The sequence below is a fragment of the Paramacrobiotus metropolitanus genome, unplaced genomic scaffold (genome assembly GCF_019649055.1).
Source record: "Paramacrobiotus metropolitanus isolate TYO unplaced genomic scaffold, Prichtersi_v1.0 Parri_scaffold0000006, whole genome shotgun sequence".
In the NCBI taxonomy this organism is placed as follows: Eukaryota; Metazoa; Tardigrada; class Eutardigrada; order Parachela; family Macrobiotidae; genus Paramacrobiotus; species Paramacrobiotus metropolitanus.
Window position 1 is genome coordinate 152,917 of NW_026570226.1, and position 13,758 is coordinate 166,674.

Genomic DNA, 13,758 nt, shown 5'->3' on the forward strand with positions numbered 1-13,758 from the left:
AGATGCTCTTACCTGCGCCGGTACAACAGTACCTTCAGTTTCCTGGAAGTTCATACATTGTGAATACTGTTTAGATATTTTATAGTAATCACCCAAGTACAGTACATACAGTACACAACGTCGTAATAACTGTTGTAAGACATTTAGAAGCCTTAAGCTGGATTCCACGGACAACCAGCCCTAACTTATGATGCATTCGGTTTAATAGACACATTTTGCAAGTTTTAAAAGAATCTCTGCCAAGCAGACCAACTAATAAGTATCGGACGTGCAGTTCCCAATATAACAAATTAAAATGCCTAGCACATTCCGTGGTGCGGAAGAGCTTTTGCGAAAAGACAGTAAGCGAAAAGGTATTAAAACTAGGAATTTCATCGACTCCAAACTGCAAAAACATCACGGAGAGGTAAAGCCTTTAACTGCCGACAAATTTTTGGATATTTGGAAGCATTATGATGCGGACGGTAAGCAGACGCGTGCATGGTTATACGTATTAAGTTTTGTAAAATTAATTGCTTAAGAGACTGAGAAATTATTTTTGCAGCCAGCCGCTTCCTCGAAAAGGAAGAAATCCGGCGCTTCTTAAAAGATTTCATGAATTCTGCGCTGCTGAGTTCGGCGTCTCCGGTTGGTTTCAAATTTGTTTAACAAAGAAGTACAATACACTGTACAATTAATTTTTACTTTACTGCAACCATCGACGCATATCGGCATCAAAACCACCGAAATGTTTTTGTGTCGGCTACACTCCGGCTATACTCCGGTTGTTCATACTCTATCTTTATAAGAACTTCATCTACACAATCTACAATATCTACGAGTAATTTATGCAAATTTGCAATTGCTATTTCCTTCTGTTTTCGACAAATCACTAAGAATTTTGAGTAGTAAGCCATACGTGCACTCTACAACTGCAAAAAAAAGCAATGGTATACGTATTTCTGATGGAGCATACTTTTGTTCTGATTTCGATATGGTAAACATAGAGAAAAGATTTAATGAATGCATGCTCAATAGCAAATTGTCCATTATTAATATTTACATGATGTATATCAATTACAGCAAAATGTTACGGAAACCGAAGCAGATCAGCTGTACGAATTGTTCATGGAGGAGTTCGATGAAAACAAAGATGGCGTAATATCCATTCGTGAGGTGAGTATTATCTTATCATTAAAGTCCGTACAATTCACCACTTATGTATGTAAACCATTGTCATATAAACATATCGATTCCCTACATTGTGTTAAAAACACACTAACCATAAGTGACTTACGAGACAAGAATTACATTCTGCGCGCTTTGCATATTGTCTAAACTCTAAAGAATCATTCATAATCGATTACGGAAATTACGTTTCCGTAATATATTTATATTGAGCTCACGCAGACTTTCCTCTGTGCGGTTATTCTGCCATATTAGGTTCATTCACAGATAATGCACCGCGGCATGTGTCTCACCGTAAAGTTTTAATGCTTCTTGTATTTTATAAAACTACGGTTGAAGTGTTAACGTTTTTACATAAACAGCTAACAGCCGTTTTACCGGTGGAAGAATCATTTTTTGCCCTGTTCCGAACCGTCAACCCACCTGAAAGTGGAATAGATTATATGAAGGTACGGATGATGACTGAATATATATATCGTGGTAACATTTGTTATTTTATTATACCTGTACAGATTTGGAAAAAGTACGATGTTGACGGGAGCGGATACATTGAATCAGATGAATTAAGAGTGAGTATCTCGAATCGTTTACCGGTATTACCAGTTATTAATATTGAACTTACCTCAGCAAAAAATTGATTTTTTATTTAAAGAACTTTTTGAGAGATCTGCTTGCAAGAGCAAAACCACCGGTAAAAGTGGACGAAAAAACACTGGAAGAATATTCGAAGGAACTGGTAAAAAGCCGCTCTTCGATTAGTCCTAAGCCTTCGCATTTTATAATATAATGATTTTTTGTTTACTTTAGATGACACTGTTTGATGTTAACAATGATGGTAAACTGGGACTGCAGGAACTGATTAGGTACGAAATCAGCAATTCTTTTACGTTAAGGGATTTGGCCCGGTACATAGCACCAAGTTCGTGCACATCCAGATGAACTTTCGCTGTTGCGCGCTCCCAAACACTTTTTTGCATTGCTTTATGGTATTTTGTAGCCAGAAGAATTGTATACCTAGGTGAGAAAACCGTCTGCGCGCGCAACATCCGGTTGCGAAGTTATGAGGGTATCAAAATTGTAAATGCATTCAGGTGTAGCAAAAGTCTCATTATGGACCGATCCCTTTCAAATTTTGCGCGTAAATGCACATAACCATAAAGATCGTTTTGACACGGATCCAGACTTCTACGATTTTTTTCAAATTTTAAAATGAATTTTAAATTTTTTGAAATTCATTTTAAAATTTGAAAAACATGCTAGAACAGTGGATCCGTGTCAAAACGATCTTCATGGTTAACGTTATGTGCATTTACGTGCAAAGTTTGAAAGGGATCGGTCCATAATGAGACTTTTGGTACACCTGAATGCATTTAAACTTTTTGGAATTTTGTTACCCTCATAACTCCGCAAGCGGATGTTGCGCGCGAAAACGGATTTTACTCATATGTACACCAATCATTTGGCTACACAATGTCAAAAAGCAACCCAAAAAAGGGTTTGAAAGTGCGCGAAAGCGAATATTCCCGTCAATGTACACGATTTTAGTGCTATGTACCGGGCCAAATCCCTTAACCGCGGGTTTACCACGTACGTGCCGAAAGGTGCAGTAACTCTAACGGCACAGGTCAACATTAGTCACCAATAATTGTTTTGTTTGTAGACTGCTTCCAGCGCAGCAGAATTTTGTAAAACTTACACTTGATCACGTAAGAAAAACCTTCACAAACACAACAATTGGGGAAAAATTCTGAAATGCCGTCCAATTTTAGGCTCATTCTCTTAAACGCCTAAATCAGTCCGATATAAACAAGTTGCTGGACCGGTACGACAAGGTATATCACTTGCCACGAAATGCTGGTGAACTATGGGTTAATCTTCTTCGTTACTTTCATTGTAAAAGTTGTGATACACTGCTGGATGTCATAATATATATTGGCAGGACGGAAACGGAACGCTAGAGGGTACTGAGCTGTCCAACTTGGTACGCGATATTTTGGAAGATCAAGTTGCATTTACCGGGGCGAAATATGACGCACGGGATGTGTACGAAATTGAACAAGCATTGCTAAAAGGTACGACTGCTTAACCGCTTAAAGTCTTTGCCAGCAATGTACAGATGCTTACCCTTTTGCAAAATCTTTTATTTAATTTAATTTTATTTACTTATTTCAAGGATGCGACGTTGACGGTAATGGAAGGATTGATCGTAAAGAGTTGGCTGTAATATTGTTGGCAATCACCCGAAGTGGATTAGGCGGTAAGAATGCATCTACGAACGCCCGTAAACTAATCGCCTTACAGTTGCCACTAAACCACACGCATATTAAAATTTATATAATAACGCATCCTACCAAAATTTGATGACAAAAATAAGAAACATTTGGTAAGAGTCTGCCGCGGTATTTATTCGTATTGATACCAATATAAGATTATAAGTCTACTCTCTCCGGCGTTTCCGGATTGCCATTTTTAAACTGATCGTAAACCCAGCTAGCTTTATGGCGGTCGCCATTAACCTGACCGTGAGCACCGTATAAAATTTATATGAATAGCAGTCGGCAGAATAAACGCGGAAAATGTTTTCATGATATCCATTCAAAACATTTTTTGGGGCTGTTAGTCGGCAAACTAGCTGCAAACTGCGTTCCAAATTTATATAACTATCAAATAGCAACCAAGCTACGATGATTTTTTTCTAACGCAGAGTATTTTCTCATGGCTTCTGCCACACTGCAGTGACATATTTACACATCTCCTGCGGCAAGCTTTTTCAGAACAGTAAAATAAAATTACAGTTGATCGTTTGAACCTTTCAGCCTTTGCACCACAACTGCGCGCCTTGAAGGCACAATTTTTCACTTTCTGGCAGTAGTTTTAGGTAGTTAAAATAAAGCCGGAGGCTGCGTAACTGTTTTTCTCAAAATAACTTTCCTTCGATCGTTTTTCAGCTCATCTATTTATTTTGGTTTTGAAAAGGTTACTTATCATGGTTCTTTCCAGGTCTTTACGCAGAAGCTGGGAAAGTTGCTCAAGAAATTGGAACCCATTCCAAAAAATGAGCAACTAGTAGAGATTTCCAATCCACGTGTCTCGTAGCCGAATTATTCCCGTAAAGTATTGCTGTCTGCTGTTCGCTTCGGCTTCACTCGATAAGAAAAAGTTAAATAACGCATACGTACATACTTATTGCATCAGGAATTTTAATATTTGTCCATAGTTATACAGTTTTGTGGCAACGATTATTGATTGTAGTGCTATTTGTTCTTATTTGTTATGATGTCTTTGAATTAGTTACGGTCGAGTGAATATCGACCAGATGTGCTATATGGTAACAGGATATCTCATTCGCAAAATTAATATTATTTAACTTAGTACTGCACAGCAAAAATAAATTAAATACAGTATGATAGTTCCGGATCTCGTAATATCAAAATATTTTTTGAAGCTTTTTCCAAAAATGGTGACGGCGGTTCAAAACTGTACCCAAACCATACCATAAATTCAGTCCCAAGAAACCGTTATTGTATGTGCAAAAGTAATCCGGCATTTCTCATCTGTTAAAAATTGTTAATACAGGCTACAAAAGGTTACAAAAACAACAACTAATCGTATCCAAGGTCAAGTTATTAGCACGTCCACTGTCCGTATACGGTAAGGTAGCCGTAAGCACTGGAGATACTTATACTGCATGGCCAACCGCACCTCGTGGTCAATAATTACGTATTTAAAAAAGTGCTTCAATTTGCACACAAGGAATACAACAATTCGATTTCTTCTTTCCACATGGAGTCTTCTGTTTCCAGTATCATCGGTAAATTGTTTGTTCTAGGGTCGTTCATCAACCAGCGAAACCCATCCAGACCTATCAAACCTACGTAACAAAAAGGGTTACCGTAAAGACTTAAAAACAACCATACACGAATAGATAAGCCACAGCAGTAATACAATATAAAAAAGCTATAAACACTGTAAAAGTAACACTAGCTATAATTTAAAAGCTTTAAACCGTAAATTCAGCGTTTCCAAGTAAACTCTTCAGCTAGTAAGCGGTACAAAAGTAAACCAGGCAAAAATGAACAAATTAAAGAGCCTACACCACTTAAGATAGGCTTGTGATGATAAAATAGATCACTTTTCCAACGAAAGTTATGTCTTTAAACTAAAAGTCATTCATGAGTGAATTTATCAATTACACCCAATTGGAGAAATTGCGAATTGCTGAGCACCTTTTCCAATATGCGCATGACGATCCCTGTGCGCTCCGCATGCGAACATGCTATCATTTAGATGGAACGCCTTCACTCGTTTCAAACCAACAGTGCGGTCTACATCGCTCATGAGAGTGTTCCATCCTTCTTCCGTCCTGATATCATTCCCCGCGGCAAATGCATGGCACGTATCAATACAGACGCCCACCCTGTGCTGGTAAGCCTGATCAATCTTCCCGATTATGGCGGCCAGTTCCTCAAATTTACCACCGATAGTGGAACCCTGACCGCACATGTTCTCCAGTAAAAGCGTGACGCTGAAGGTTTGAGCAAGAACATCGTTTGCCGATGCTGCGATCCGTGTTATGCATTCGTCAACAGTTATCTTGCCACAGGTGGAACCAGGATGGATATTGTAGTACGGTATTCCCAACATCTCGCAACGCTGCATTTCATCCAGCATGCCAGCCCGCGCCTTTTCCAACACGCTGTCGTCCGGAGATCCTGAAAAATTGAACGAGACTACATCCGGAATTCCTTGTGCCATCCAAAACAGCGGCTTAAAGGCGGTAAAATATACGTCTATTACGCGTTCGTTAACTGTTCTCAAAAAAATGTTCAAAAATGTACAAAACAAAAGCTGGAGGAAATATTTTACCATCATATATAAAAAACTGCAACGAATTAGCAACCCTAAAAAACTACTTAATAGGTTCAGCAATTTCAGCGGTGGCATTTTTATTGGAAAATTTGAAGCGATTTCTCCGTACCAGGATTAATCAGATAACTCCCATGGCACACAATCTTGGAAGCGTCAATTCCCGATTCCGTAAGAACCTGCTTGAATTTCTCTACATTTTCCGGCTTCAGCGGAGGACACTTCCAAGTGCGCGCGCTGCGGACAAAAAGCGCAAAGGCTTTGGCGCCAATTTCGACAGCCTGCAGCACCGCAGTCTGCGGCCCACCCGAAATCGAAGTGTGTGCGCCAACAAATTTTAAAGATTTTCCACTCGCCGTGTGATCTGTACGGACTGTGTTAGACGAAGACACACCGCCATCCGAAGTACGAGAAGTTGCAATGGCCTCGTTCGAGCCACTTGCAGTGTTTTCGTTGCATGCTGCTGCATCGCCAGAAATCTTTGGGTGTTTAGTGTTCTCCACTCGCTGCTCTGGAGTTTCCTACAGGAAGGACGAAAGTTCTTGTTTAACTGCCTAATCAATGCTTTGTTGCGACCCAAAGAACAACAATAAATTTGTACCATATAAGAAGTAACGGTAACTTTATCACTTGGAAATAAGAGTACCAGTTATTTAAATTCTGCGCTTTTCTATTTACATTTTTATATAATTCATTCTGTACTAATTATTACTACATTAGAACAGTTTCTGACATAAGACATGTTGAGGGCTGACTTACTTGCCTCTGACGTTTCCGAGTGTAATTCCGTTTAGGCATTATTTCGGATGTCCTGGTCGCATTCGCGTGGAGAAAACGCTTCCCAAAATTTCGAAGGTAAACTGACAATAGTTAGGCTCAAAATTCAGTTATGAAGATATCAGCGAAGGAAATCTGTGACACACGCTTGAAAAAATCGAACTTCGAACCTTAACAAACTGTTCTCAAAAAATGTTCAAAATGTACAAAACAAAAGCTGGAGGAAATATTTTACCATCATATATAAAAACTGCAACGAATTAGCAACCCTAAAAACTACTTAATAGGTTCAGCAATTTCAGCGGTGGCATGATTTCTCCGTACCAGGATTAATCAGATAACTCCCATGGCACACAATCTTGGAAGCGTCAATTCCCGATTCCGTAAGAACCTGCTTGAATTTCTCTACATTTTCCGGCTTCAGCGGAGGACACTTCCAAGTGCGCGCTGCGGACAAAAGCGCAAAGGCTTTGGCGCCAATTTCGACAGCCTGCAGCACCGCAGTCTGCGGCCCACCCGAAATCGAAGTGTGTGCGCCAACAAATTTTAAAGATTTTCCACTCGCCGTGTGATCTGTACGGACTGTGTTAGACGAAGACACACCGCCATCCGAAGTACGAGAAGTTGCAATGGCCTCGTTCGAGCCACTTGCAGTGTTTTCGTTGCATGCTGCTGCATCGCCAGAAATCTTTGGGTGTTTAGTGTTCTCCACTCGCTGCTCTGGAGTTTCCTACAGGAAGGACGAAAGTTCTTGTTTAACTGCCTAATCAATGCTTTGTTGCGACCCAAAGAACAACAATAAATTTGTACCATATAAGAAGTAACGGTAACTTTATCACTTGGAAATAAGAGTACCAGTTATTTAAATTCTGCGCTTTTCTATTTACATTTTTATATAATTCATTCTGTACTAATTATTACTACATTAGAACAGTTTCTGACATAAGACATGTTGAGGGCTGACTTACTTGCCTCTGACGTTTCCGAGTGTAATTCCGTTTAGGCATTATTTCGGATGTCCTGGTCGCATTCGCGTGGAGAAAACGCTTCCCAAAATTTCGAAGGTAAACTGACAATAGTTAGGCTCAAAATTCAGTTATGAAGATATCAGCGAAGGAAATCTGTGACACACGCTTGAAAAAATCGAACTTCGAACCTTAACAAACATCAAATAACTGCACGGCAATGATGCATCACATATCTGCATCGAGCGGGCAATTTTGGGAGCGCAGAACCGTGCGACATTTTGCTTTATGGGGTGCTTTCATTCCAGTCTGTTACTTTACTTTGCAGTTTGCACTTTACTGTTGCCTATATATGTGTTGCCAAATGTTACCGAATTCAATGCTTCAAATTAATTAAAAAATTAAAAAAGTTCCTATAATTAACGATTAATTCAAAACAGTTAATTAACGCTACAGTTGCAAGTTAATAAACGCCAGCCGGTCAGCGAATTAATCAATACTCTACAAAGTATACACCATTTACCCGCAAAATTTTAAATTCTAATAAACCCGTTATTAATTAATTAATTTTAATTAGACATTTTAACACGTCGTGGTAACTTATAAGTTATGTTAGAGACTTATGCGCCCTACGCGCACTTTCTGGTTTACGCTACCAGAATGTGTTTGGATGAGCAATTAACACTTATTATAATGTTATTAATTAGTTATTAAGAGTGTTCACGTAGCAATGTCGATGATACCCGATAGGCGTTAGAGTACTTATTAATGCATAATAATTGAGGTGTACGATTACGGCATAGCAGTGAAATGTAAGCATTAAAATGTGTGCACACGAATCTGCATGAGAAATATCCAAATTGGCTACTTTGACGCTCGAATATTCTACTCTCGAGTAGCTTTTTCTAGAGCAACATTTACGAATATTTGGGGCGTGGATACAAACGTGCAAAAGACACCTCATCGCAATATGGACCAGTTATGAGCGCTTATCTTATCTCGTGCGTTACTCAGCTTTTGCAGAATTCTCACAATTGCCAGGATTTACTAAATTTTCGGTCTATTTTGACCCGGACTAATAACATAAACAAACCCGAATCACGCAATGATGAATTACCTAAAAAGAATGGCTTAAACTAGATGAAAGAGCAGCAGTTCGAGTAAACTAATGTCAATTATGTCATCTGCCAAAAATACGAATAATAATTAACAAAAGTCAAGACCTCAAGAGAAAGCTGAAAAATATGTATGTAAAATAAAAAGGTAAGTTTTAAGACCTTTCCAGTCTTACTGTAAGACTGGAATAAAATCCTTATGCCGGTGTACTGGGCAGCCGCTGCGGGTGTGGCTTTCAAGTCGATGCCGCACACCATATCCTACAAACAGTCGCACAAATTTAAGAAATTGTGAAAACTGAATCTAAGAGTCTTAAATTAAGACAGAAAACTTTCAAAGCTCGTTACTTGTAAGTTTATAACAGAATAAGATTTGACGAATTATTTGAGCTACTTCTACTGTAATTACTATTTTGTATTTGTACTTCTGAGGAACCTTTACCTTTCGGAGTTCTGACAAATCTTTTTTTGGCTGATTCTGCTGGAACGAACGTCATCTGTTGGCTGCTTCCTGCTGGCTTGGGATTTTGTCTGTATGTTATTAACTTACTATGTATCAGTATTAATTTTTTATGAATGTCATCATGCTGTGATGACAGTGATGTTATGATCCTTGTGTCGATGTGCCGATGTTAAATTCTTTCGCCAGACTGTGTGATCTTTCTTCGTGCTTTACCACTTCCACCGTCAAACTGTCGCTGTTAAGCAAATCCTCCTGTCTTGTGACGGGAATCGCGCAGTTATCCTGGCGCAGTGTACGGACGATATTTCTCGCAAACCCTGTGATGGCTCCCGCTGCTTACTACGGTGTTCGAGCGGGAAAGGTTCCGGGCGTGTATACCACTTGGTCGGTTGTTTGACTTGCTCTCACTTCCAACCATTTGCTTTGCTATGGCACTGGTCATGATGCATTGCAGTATGTATTAATGGGATTGCTTTTTTCCAGGGCAGAGTGCAACGCTCAGGTCCAAGGTTTTCCAAAATGCAAATTTAAGAAGTTCAAAACCCGCGAAGAAGCTCAACAGTTTGTTAATGGACCGGATTTTCAGCCGTCAGGTAGCGCAGCGAATGAAGGATTCGACGCTTCCTCAGGCGGATCGTCCGATTACGATGCGGATCTGAATGAGCCTGCCTCGAGTACACAAAGAAAACGGCCAGCTGATTTTGATCGGCAGCACTTTTTGAAAGGCACCGGTGGCTTCATTAATTCGGCGCTCTCAGCACCAGTCGGATTTGTCAGACATTTTTCGACCAGTTCATCCAGCTGCACAACGAATGCCGGTAAAGAAAACCTTGTAGTTGTATAGTTAGTACGGGAAAATTTGATAAAACTGTATTCGATACAAGTAAACCGACACAGCAAACGTTTGAAATCGTTTTCATTTAGGATTGTTAAATTAATTGTATGATTTGTATCATCCTAGATCTTTACTTTAATGGGTTTACCCTTTTGCTGTTAACTATCTGACCAAAAGAAATACCTGTGTGTGCTGAGTAGTGTTCGTCCCGCCTGAATTAAATATTTTGCGGTGCTGATTTTTCATTTTAATGCGGTGATAACTGGTCAGTTAGTAACGATACAAAGTTATTAATGAAACTTCACCATAATTCTAATATTTGACTCAAAGAATAAGTAATTCATCGTCATATAATTGTTGAAATAATGAATATCTATATAGATTGTGGGGTAAAACTTCGCTTAAAAAATTTTGTCGTGTGTATTTTGTCGCAATAATATTTGATGCGTTCATGTAAATTCATGGTTGTTCTAGCTTCGCCATCCCCGCAGCATGATCCTTCTCGAGTTGGTTCCGTATGGGTAGATGGCTGCTGTCGGAATAACGGGAACAGTGCCGCATTGGCTGGTATCGGCGTATTCTGGGAAAAGGACTCACCGTACAATGTTGCCGAACCACTTGCTGGACGGCCCTCGAACCAGCGTGCAGAAATCTGCGCGGCAGTGAGAGCTGTTCGACAAGCGAAGGAACAAGGAATGACCAAACTCATTGTCCACACAGACAGCAACTACCTTGTTCAGGGTATGCCAAGCTACGTGGGACGCCAAACCAGTTGATTTGTATATCGTTGATGTGATTGCAGCGATGACGGAATGGCTGCCCAATTGGCTTTCAAATGGATGGCGTTCTGCGCGTGGTCCTGTGGTAAATCAGGAAGATTTTAAATCCTTGCTGGACACAATCAAGAGCAGCGAAGTGGAAATCGAATGGGTACCGTCTTAACCGATAATTCTCCTTAATTGTCTCAAATGTAACCTTTTGCAGAAACATATTAGAGGGCATATGGGAATCACTGGAAACGAAGCCGCCGACAAATTGGCTAACGAAGGGGCTTTAAAAGGCGAAAAGTTTTGCGAAAGTGTACTGGGTAAAGATGCTGCGAGCACTCTGTTGTGAAATTTTTCTATAACTTTTTCCAGGGTTCATTATATAATGACTTATATATCACTTGCCGATTTTTCAATAAAACCTTGTGCGAAAGTTTGTCACCGCTTGCCGCATAATGGTTTCTGTGATGCTGTGATGGTTAAAGGTTGTAACTTCTCTTTCCGCTCTACGAGTAGTTAGTTTTTAAGTGAAGCATGTGGCGATAAACCGAAGTTTTCGTAACCGTTAAAAAATGAGTCGGTGTTGCATATCAGTGAACGTGCACCCAAAACAGATGAACAAAAGGCCCGATGATACAATGCAAAGTCCATAAAATTAGCAAAACCTTGCGCAAACGCCGGATTTTTTCTTTGCAACTTAAGGGTAGCTCGTATGATTGTCAAGAGTTCTCAATTTAGGACAATCAGAAAAAGCTAGACTCAGCACATACTGAACATTTATCTACGAATTATAATAAAACCATTGCTGAAATTCTTACGAAACAGAGCGACTGGAACAGAAATGCACCCATTAGTCCATTACATATCAAATAAAAACAAGTAATAACAACGCTAAAACCATGAATTCCATCCAATCAATTCAGAACTCATATCAGTCATATGTAATCCCAAGTTGCACATGAAAGTTGAACCTAAATCAATCGTTCGCAATTTATAAATGACTCAAAAGGAATGAAACACCTATACGAGAAAAGCAAGAATTTAAATTCCATAATCCAATCACTCATTCGACGAGAATTGTAGCACCTTTTCCCCAATAATACCTAGCAATCAACTGCCTACTACATAATCTTCATACTGAAAATCTTTCCAAACGCAGATCAGTCATCCGACTTGTTCACACCGCGCCGGCACTAGCACGATCGCCTTCCGCTTTCTCCGCCGCTTTGAAAATACCCGTGAGTTCGCGGTGAACTTCTTCCGGCGGCGGAACGGTACTGACCTTCCGGACCAATCCACGTTCCGCGTAGAAATTGATAATCGGCATCGTGTCGTTCATGTACGTGTCAAACCGTTTGCCCAGGCTGTCCAGGTTATCATCTGGTCGTCCGCTCTGGGCTCCTCGTTTCAGACACCGCTGTACGCACAATTCCTTAGGAGCATCCAGATGCAGCACAAACAGCAGATTGGTTTTATGTCCCATCTGACGATTCCAGCCCTCCAGATTGTTTTGATTGCGCGGGAAACCATCTATCAAGAAGTGCGACCTGCCACTTTTTCGCATCGCATTCTCCAACAGGGAACATGTGATCTCCACAGGAACAATTTTGCCTTCTTTCATGTAGTTCAAGATCAGTTCGCCGTACGGGGAGTCCTTGGATTCTCGCTCCTCGCGCAGCAGATCCCCCGCTGACAGATGAACATAGCCGAAATCCCGCACGATGAGCGGACACTGGGTGCCCTTGCCACAGCCAGGCGCGCCGAGCACAAACACAACACTGGGTTTCAGGCCATCCCCAATCACACTGCTGTCCCCCATCGCCACCGCCGCAGCTGACGACAGCGACATTGCTACGGTTTTAAAAGGAAATACTCTGCAGAATCGCGAGAAAGCCAACCGGGTGTGTTCGGAACGTTTAGGCACAAGCGACACTGCCAGCTGTGCAGAACGAACTAACCACGGAACAACGTGGCAAAGTGGCATATATGAACGATGAGTTATTGATAGCGTGATTAAAATTCAAATGTTCGCAAAAGCTTTATCAGCAAGAATCACGATTTTCGATAAAAGCAAAACGGAGAGAAACTCAAAGCAGCTCCTCACAATAATGCGATCAGCAATGTAGCTATCTGCAATGCTAACAACTAACGGAACAGGAAACAAGTAAACTGAGGAACTTAGGAACTGTGCCGACTGAACTTATGGTAGTACCAGTATTATTTTTACTTATTTTATCACATTTTTATGCATTTTCTTTTCAGTACAGCAATGATTCAACATTTGAGACAGAATATGCTACGAAGTACAATTATTTTGCAATAAAAAAAAAAAACTCAAAAGAAAAATGCTGAAGAAAAACTAGTTTAGTAAGTACAGTATGTAGCGACTAGAGAGTCCAGTGGTCATTCGCTGCTGGCGAATAACAATTTTGCCGGATCTGGAAGCAATGCCATCGTTAACGGCTATTCTGTATTCATGGAAAATGCTTTGAGCATTAAATGGGAATATTTAACTCATTAAAAATTGTGCACTGCTCATGCAAGTCAAGGGGCAGTTACTACTAGCAGTACTAGTATTTTTCACCTTAACTGAAGTTTCTTTTGAATGTCCAGAAATTACGCACGAGCGGTAGACTCGCATTAATGAGATGGAAAGGCAACGTCATAATGGCATTATGTTGACCCTAGTGGTAATATGCTGCTTGTCGCTTATTTGTTCGAATTTACCTCAAAATTTCCTGCAAATTTTACCATTATTTTTGCGTAAAAACATACTTCAACATAGTGCGACTCTTGTGATTTC

The 13,758-nt window shown here is 40.2% G+C and overlaps 4 protein-coding genes across 7 annotated transcripts; 2 read left to right on the forward strand and 2 right to left on the reverse strand.

Annotated features, from left to right (window-relative positions):
- Positions 1-78: 78 nt before the first annotated feature.
- LOC129581679 (calbindin-32-like) lies at positions 79-4,605 on the forward strand. The gene is made up of 12 exons (XM_055472888.1): positions 79-464; positions 545-627; positions 1,063-1,155; positions 1,530-1,616; positions 1,680-1,736; positions 1,820-1,903; positions 1,975-2,030; positions 2,828-2,873; positions 2,937-2,999; positions 3,107-3,239; positions 3,341-3,424; positions 4,168-4,605. Exons 1-12 carry the CDS (start codon positions 296-298, stop codon positions 4,224-4,226), a joined length of 1,014 nt encoding a protein of 337 aa, XP_055328863.1. The 5' UTR covers positions 79-295; the 3' UTR covers positions 4,227-4,605.
- Positions 4,589-6,974, reverse strand: LOC129581678 (probable endonuclease 4). Its single transcript, XM_055472887.1, has 4 exons — positions 6,793-6,974; positions 6,146-6,554; positions 5,394-5,879; positions 4,589-5,038 (listed from the first exon to the last, which is right to left on the reverse strand). Exons 1-4 carry the CDS (start codon positions 6,829-6,831, stop codon positions 4,905-4,907), a joined length of 1,068 nt encoding a protein of 355 aa, XP_055328862.1. The 5' UTR covers positions 6,832-6,974; the 3' UTR covers positions 4,589-4,904.
- An 875-nt stretch (positions 6,975-7,849) lies between these two features.
- Positions 7,850-11,588, forward strand: LOC129581986 (ribonuclease H1-like). Of its 4 annotated transcripts, none has more exons than XM_055473330.1 (7): positions 7,850-7,874; positions 9,323-9,423; positions 9,540-9,737; positions 9,837-10,171; positions 10,663-10,929; positions 10,991-11,118; positions 11,173-11,588. In XM_055473330.1, the coding sequence occupies exons 3-7, from the start codon at positions 9,676-9,678 to the stop codon at positions 11,302-11,304; spliced, it is 924 nt and encodes a 307-aa protein (XP_055329305.1). In that variant the 5' UTR covers positions 7,850-7,874; positions 9,323-9,423; positions 9,540-9,675; the 3' UTR covers positions 11,305-11,588. The 4 variants fall into 4 exon arrangements, with proteins under 4 accessions (XP_055329305.1, XP_055329303.1, XP_055329304.1 ...); XM_055473331.1 differs by lacking the exon at positions 7,850-7,874 and adding an exon at positions 9,224-9,240; XM_055473329.1 differs by lacking the exon at positions 7,850-7,874 and adding an exon at positions 9,213-9,240 and having other exon boundaries at positions 9,323-9,737; positions 11,173-11,585.
- A 121-nt stretch (positions 11,589-11,709) lies between these two features.
- On the reverse strand, positions 11,710-13,208 carry LOC129581987 (UMP-CMP kinase-like). The gene has a single exon (XM_055473332.1). It carries the CDS (start codon positions 12,937-12,939, stop codon positions 12,133-12,135), a length of 807 nt encoding a protein of 268 aa, XP_055329307.1. The 5' UTR covers positions 12,940-13,208; the 3' UTR covers positions 11,710-12,132.
- Positions 13,209-13,758: the final 550 nt, after the last annotated feature.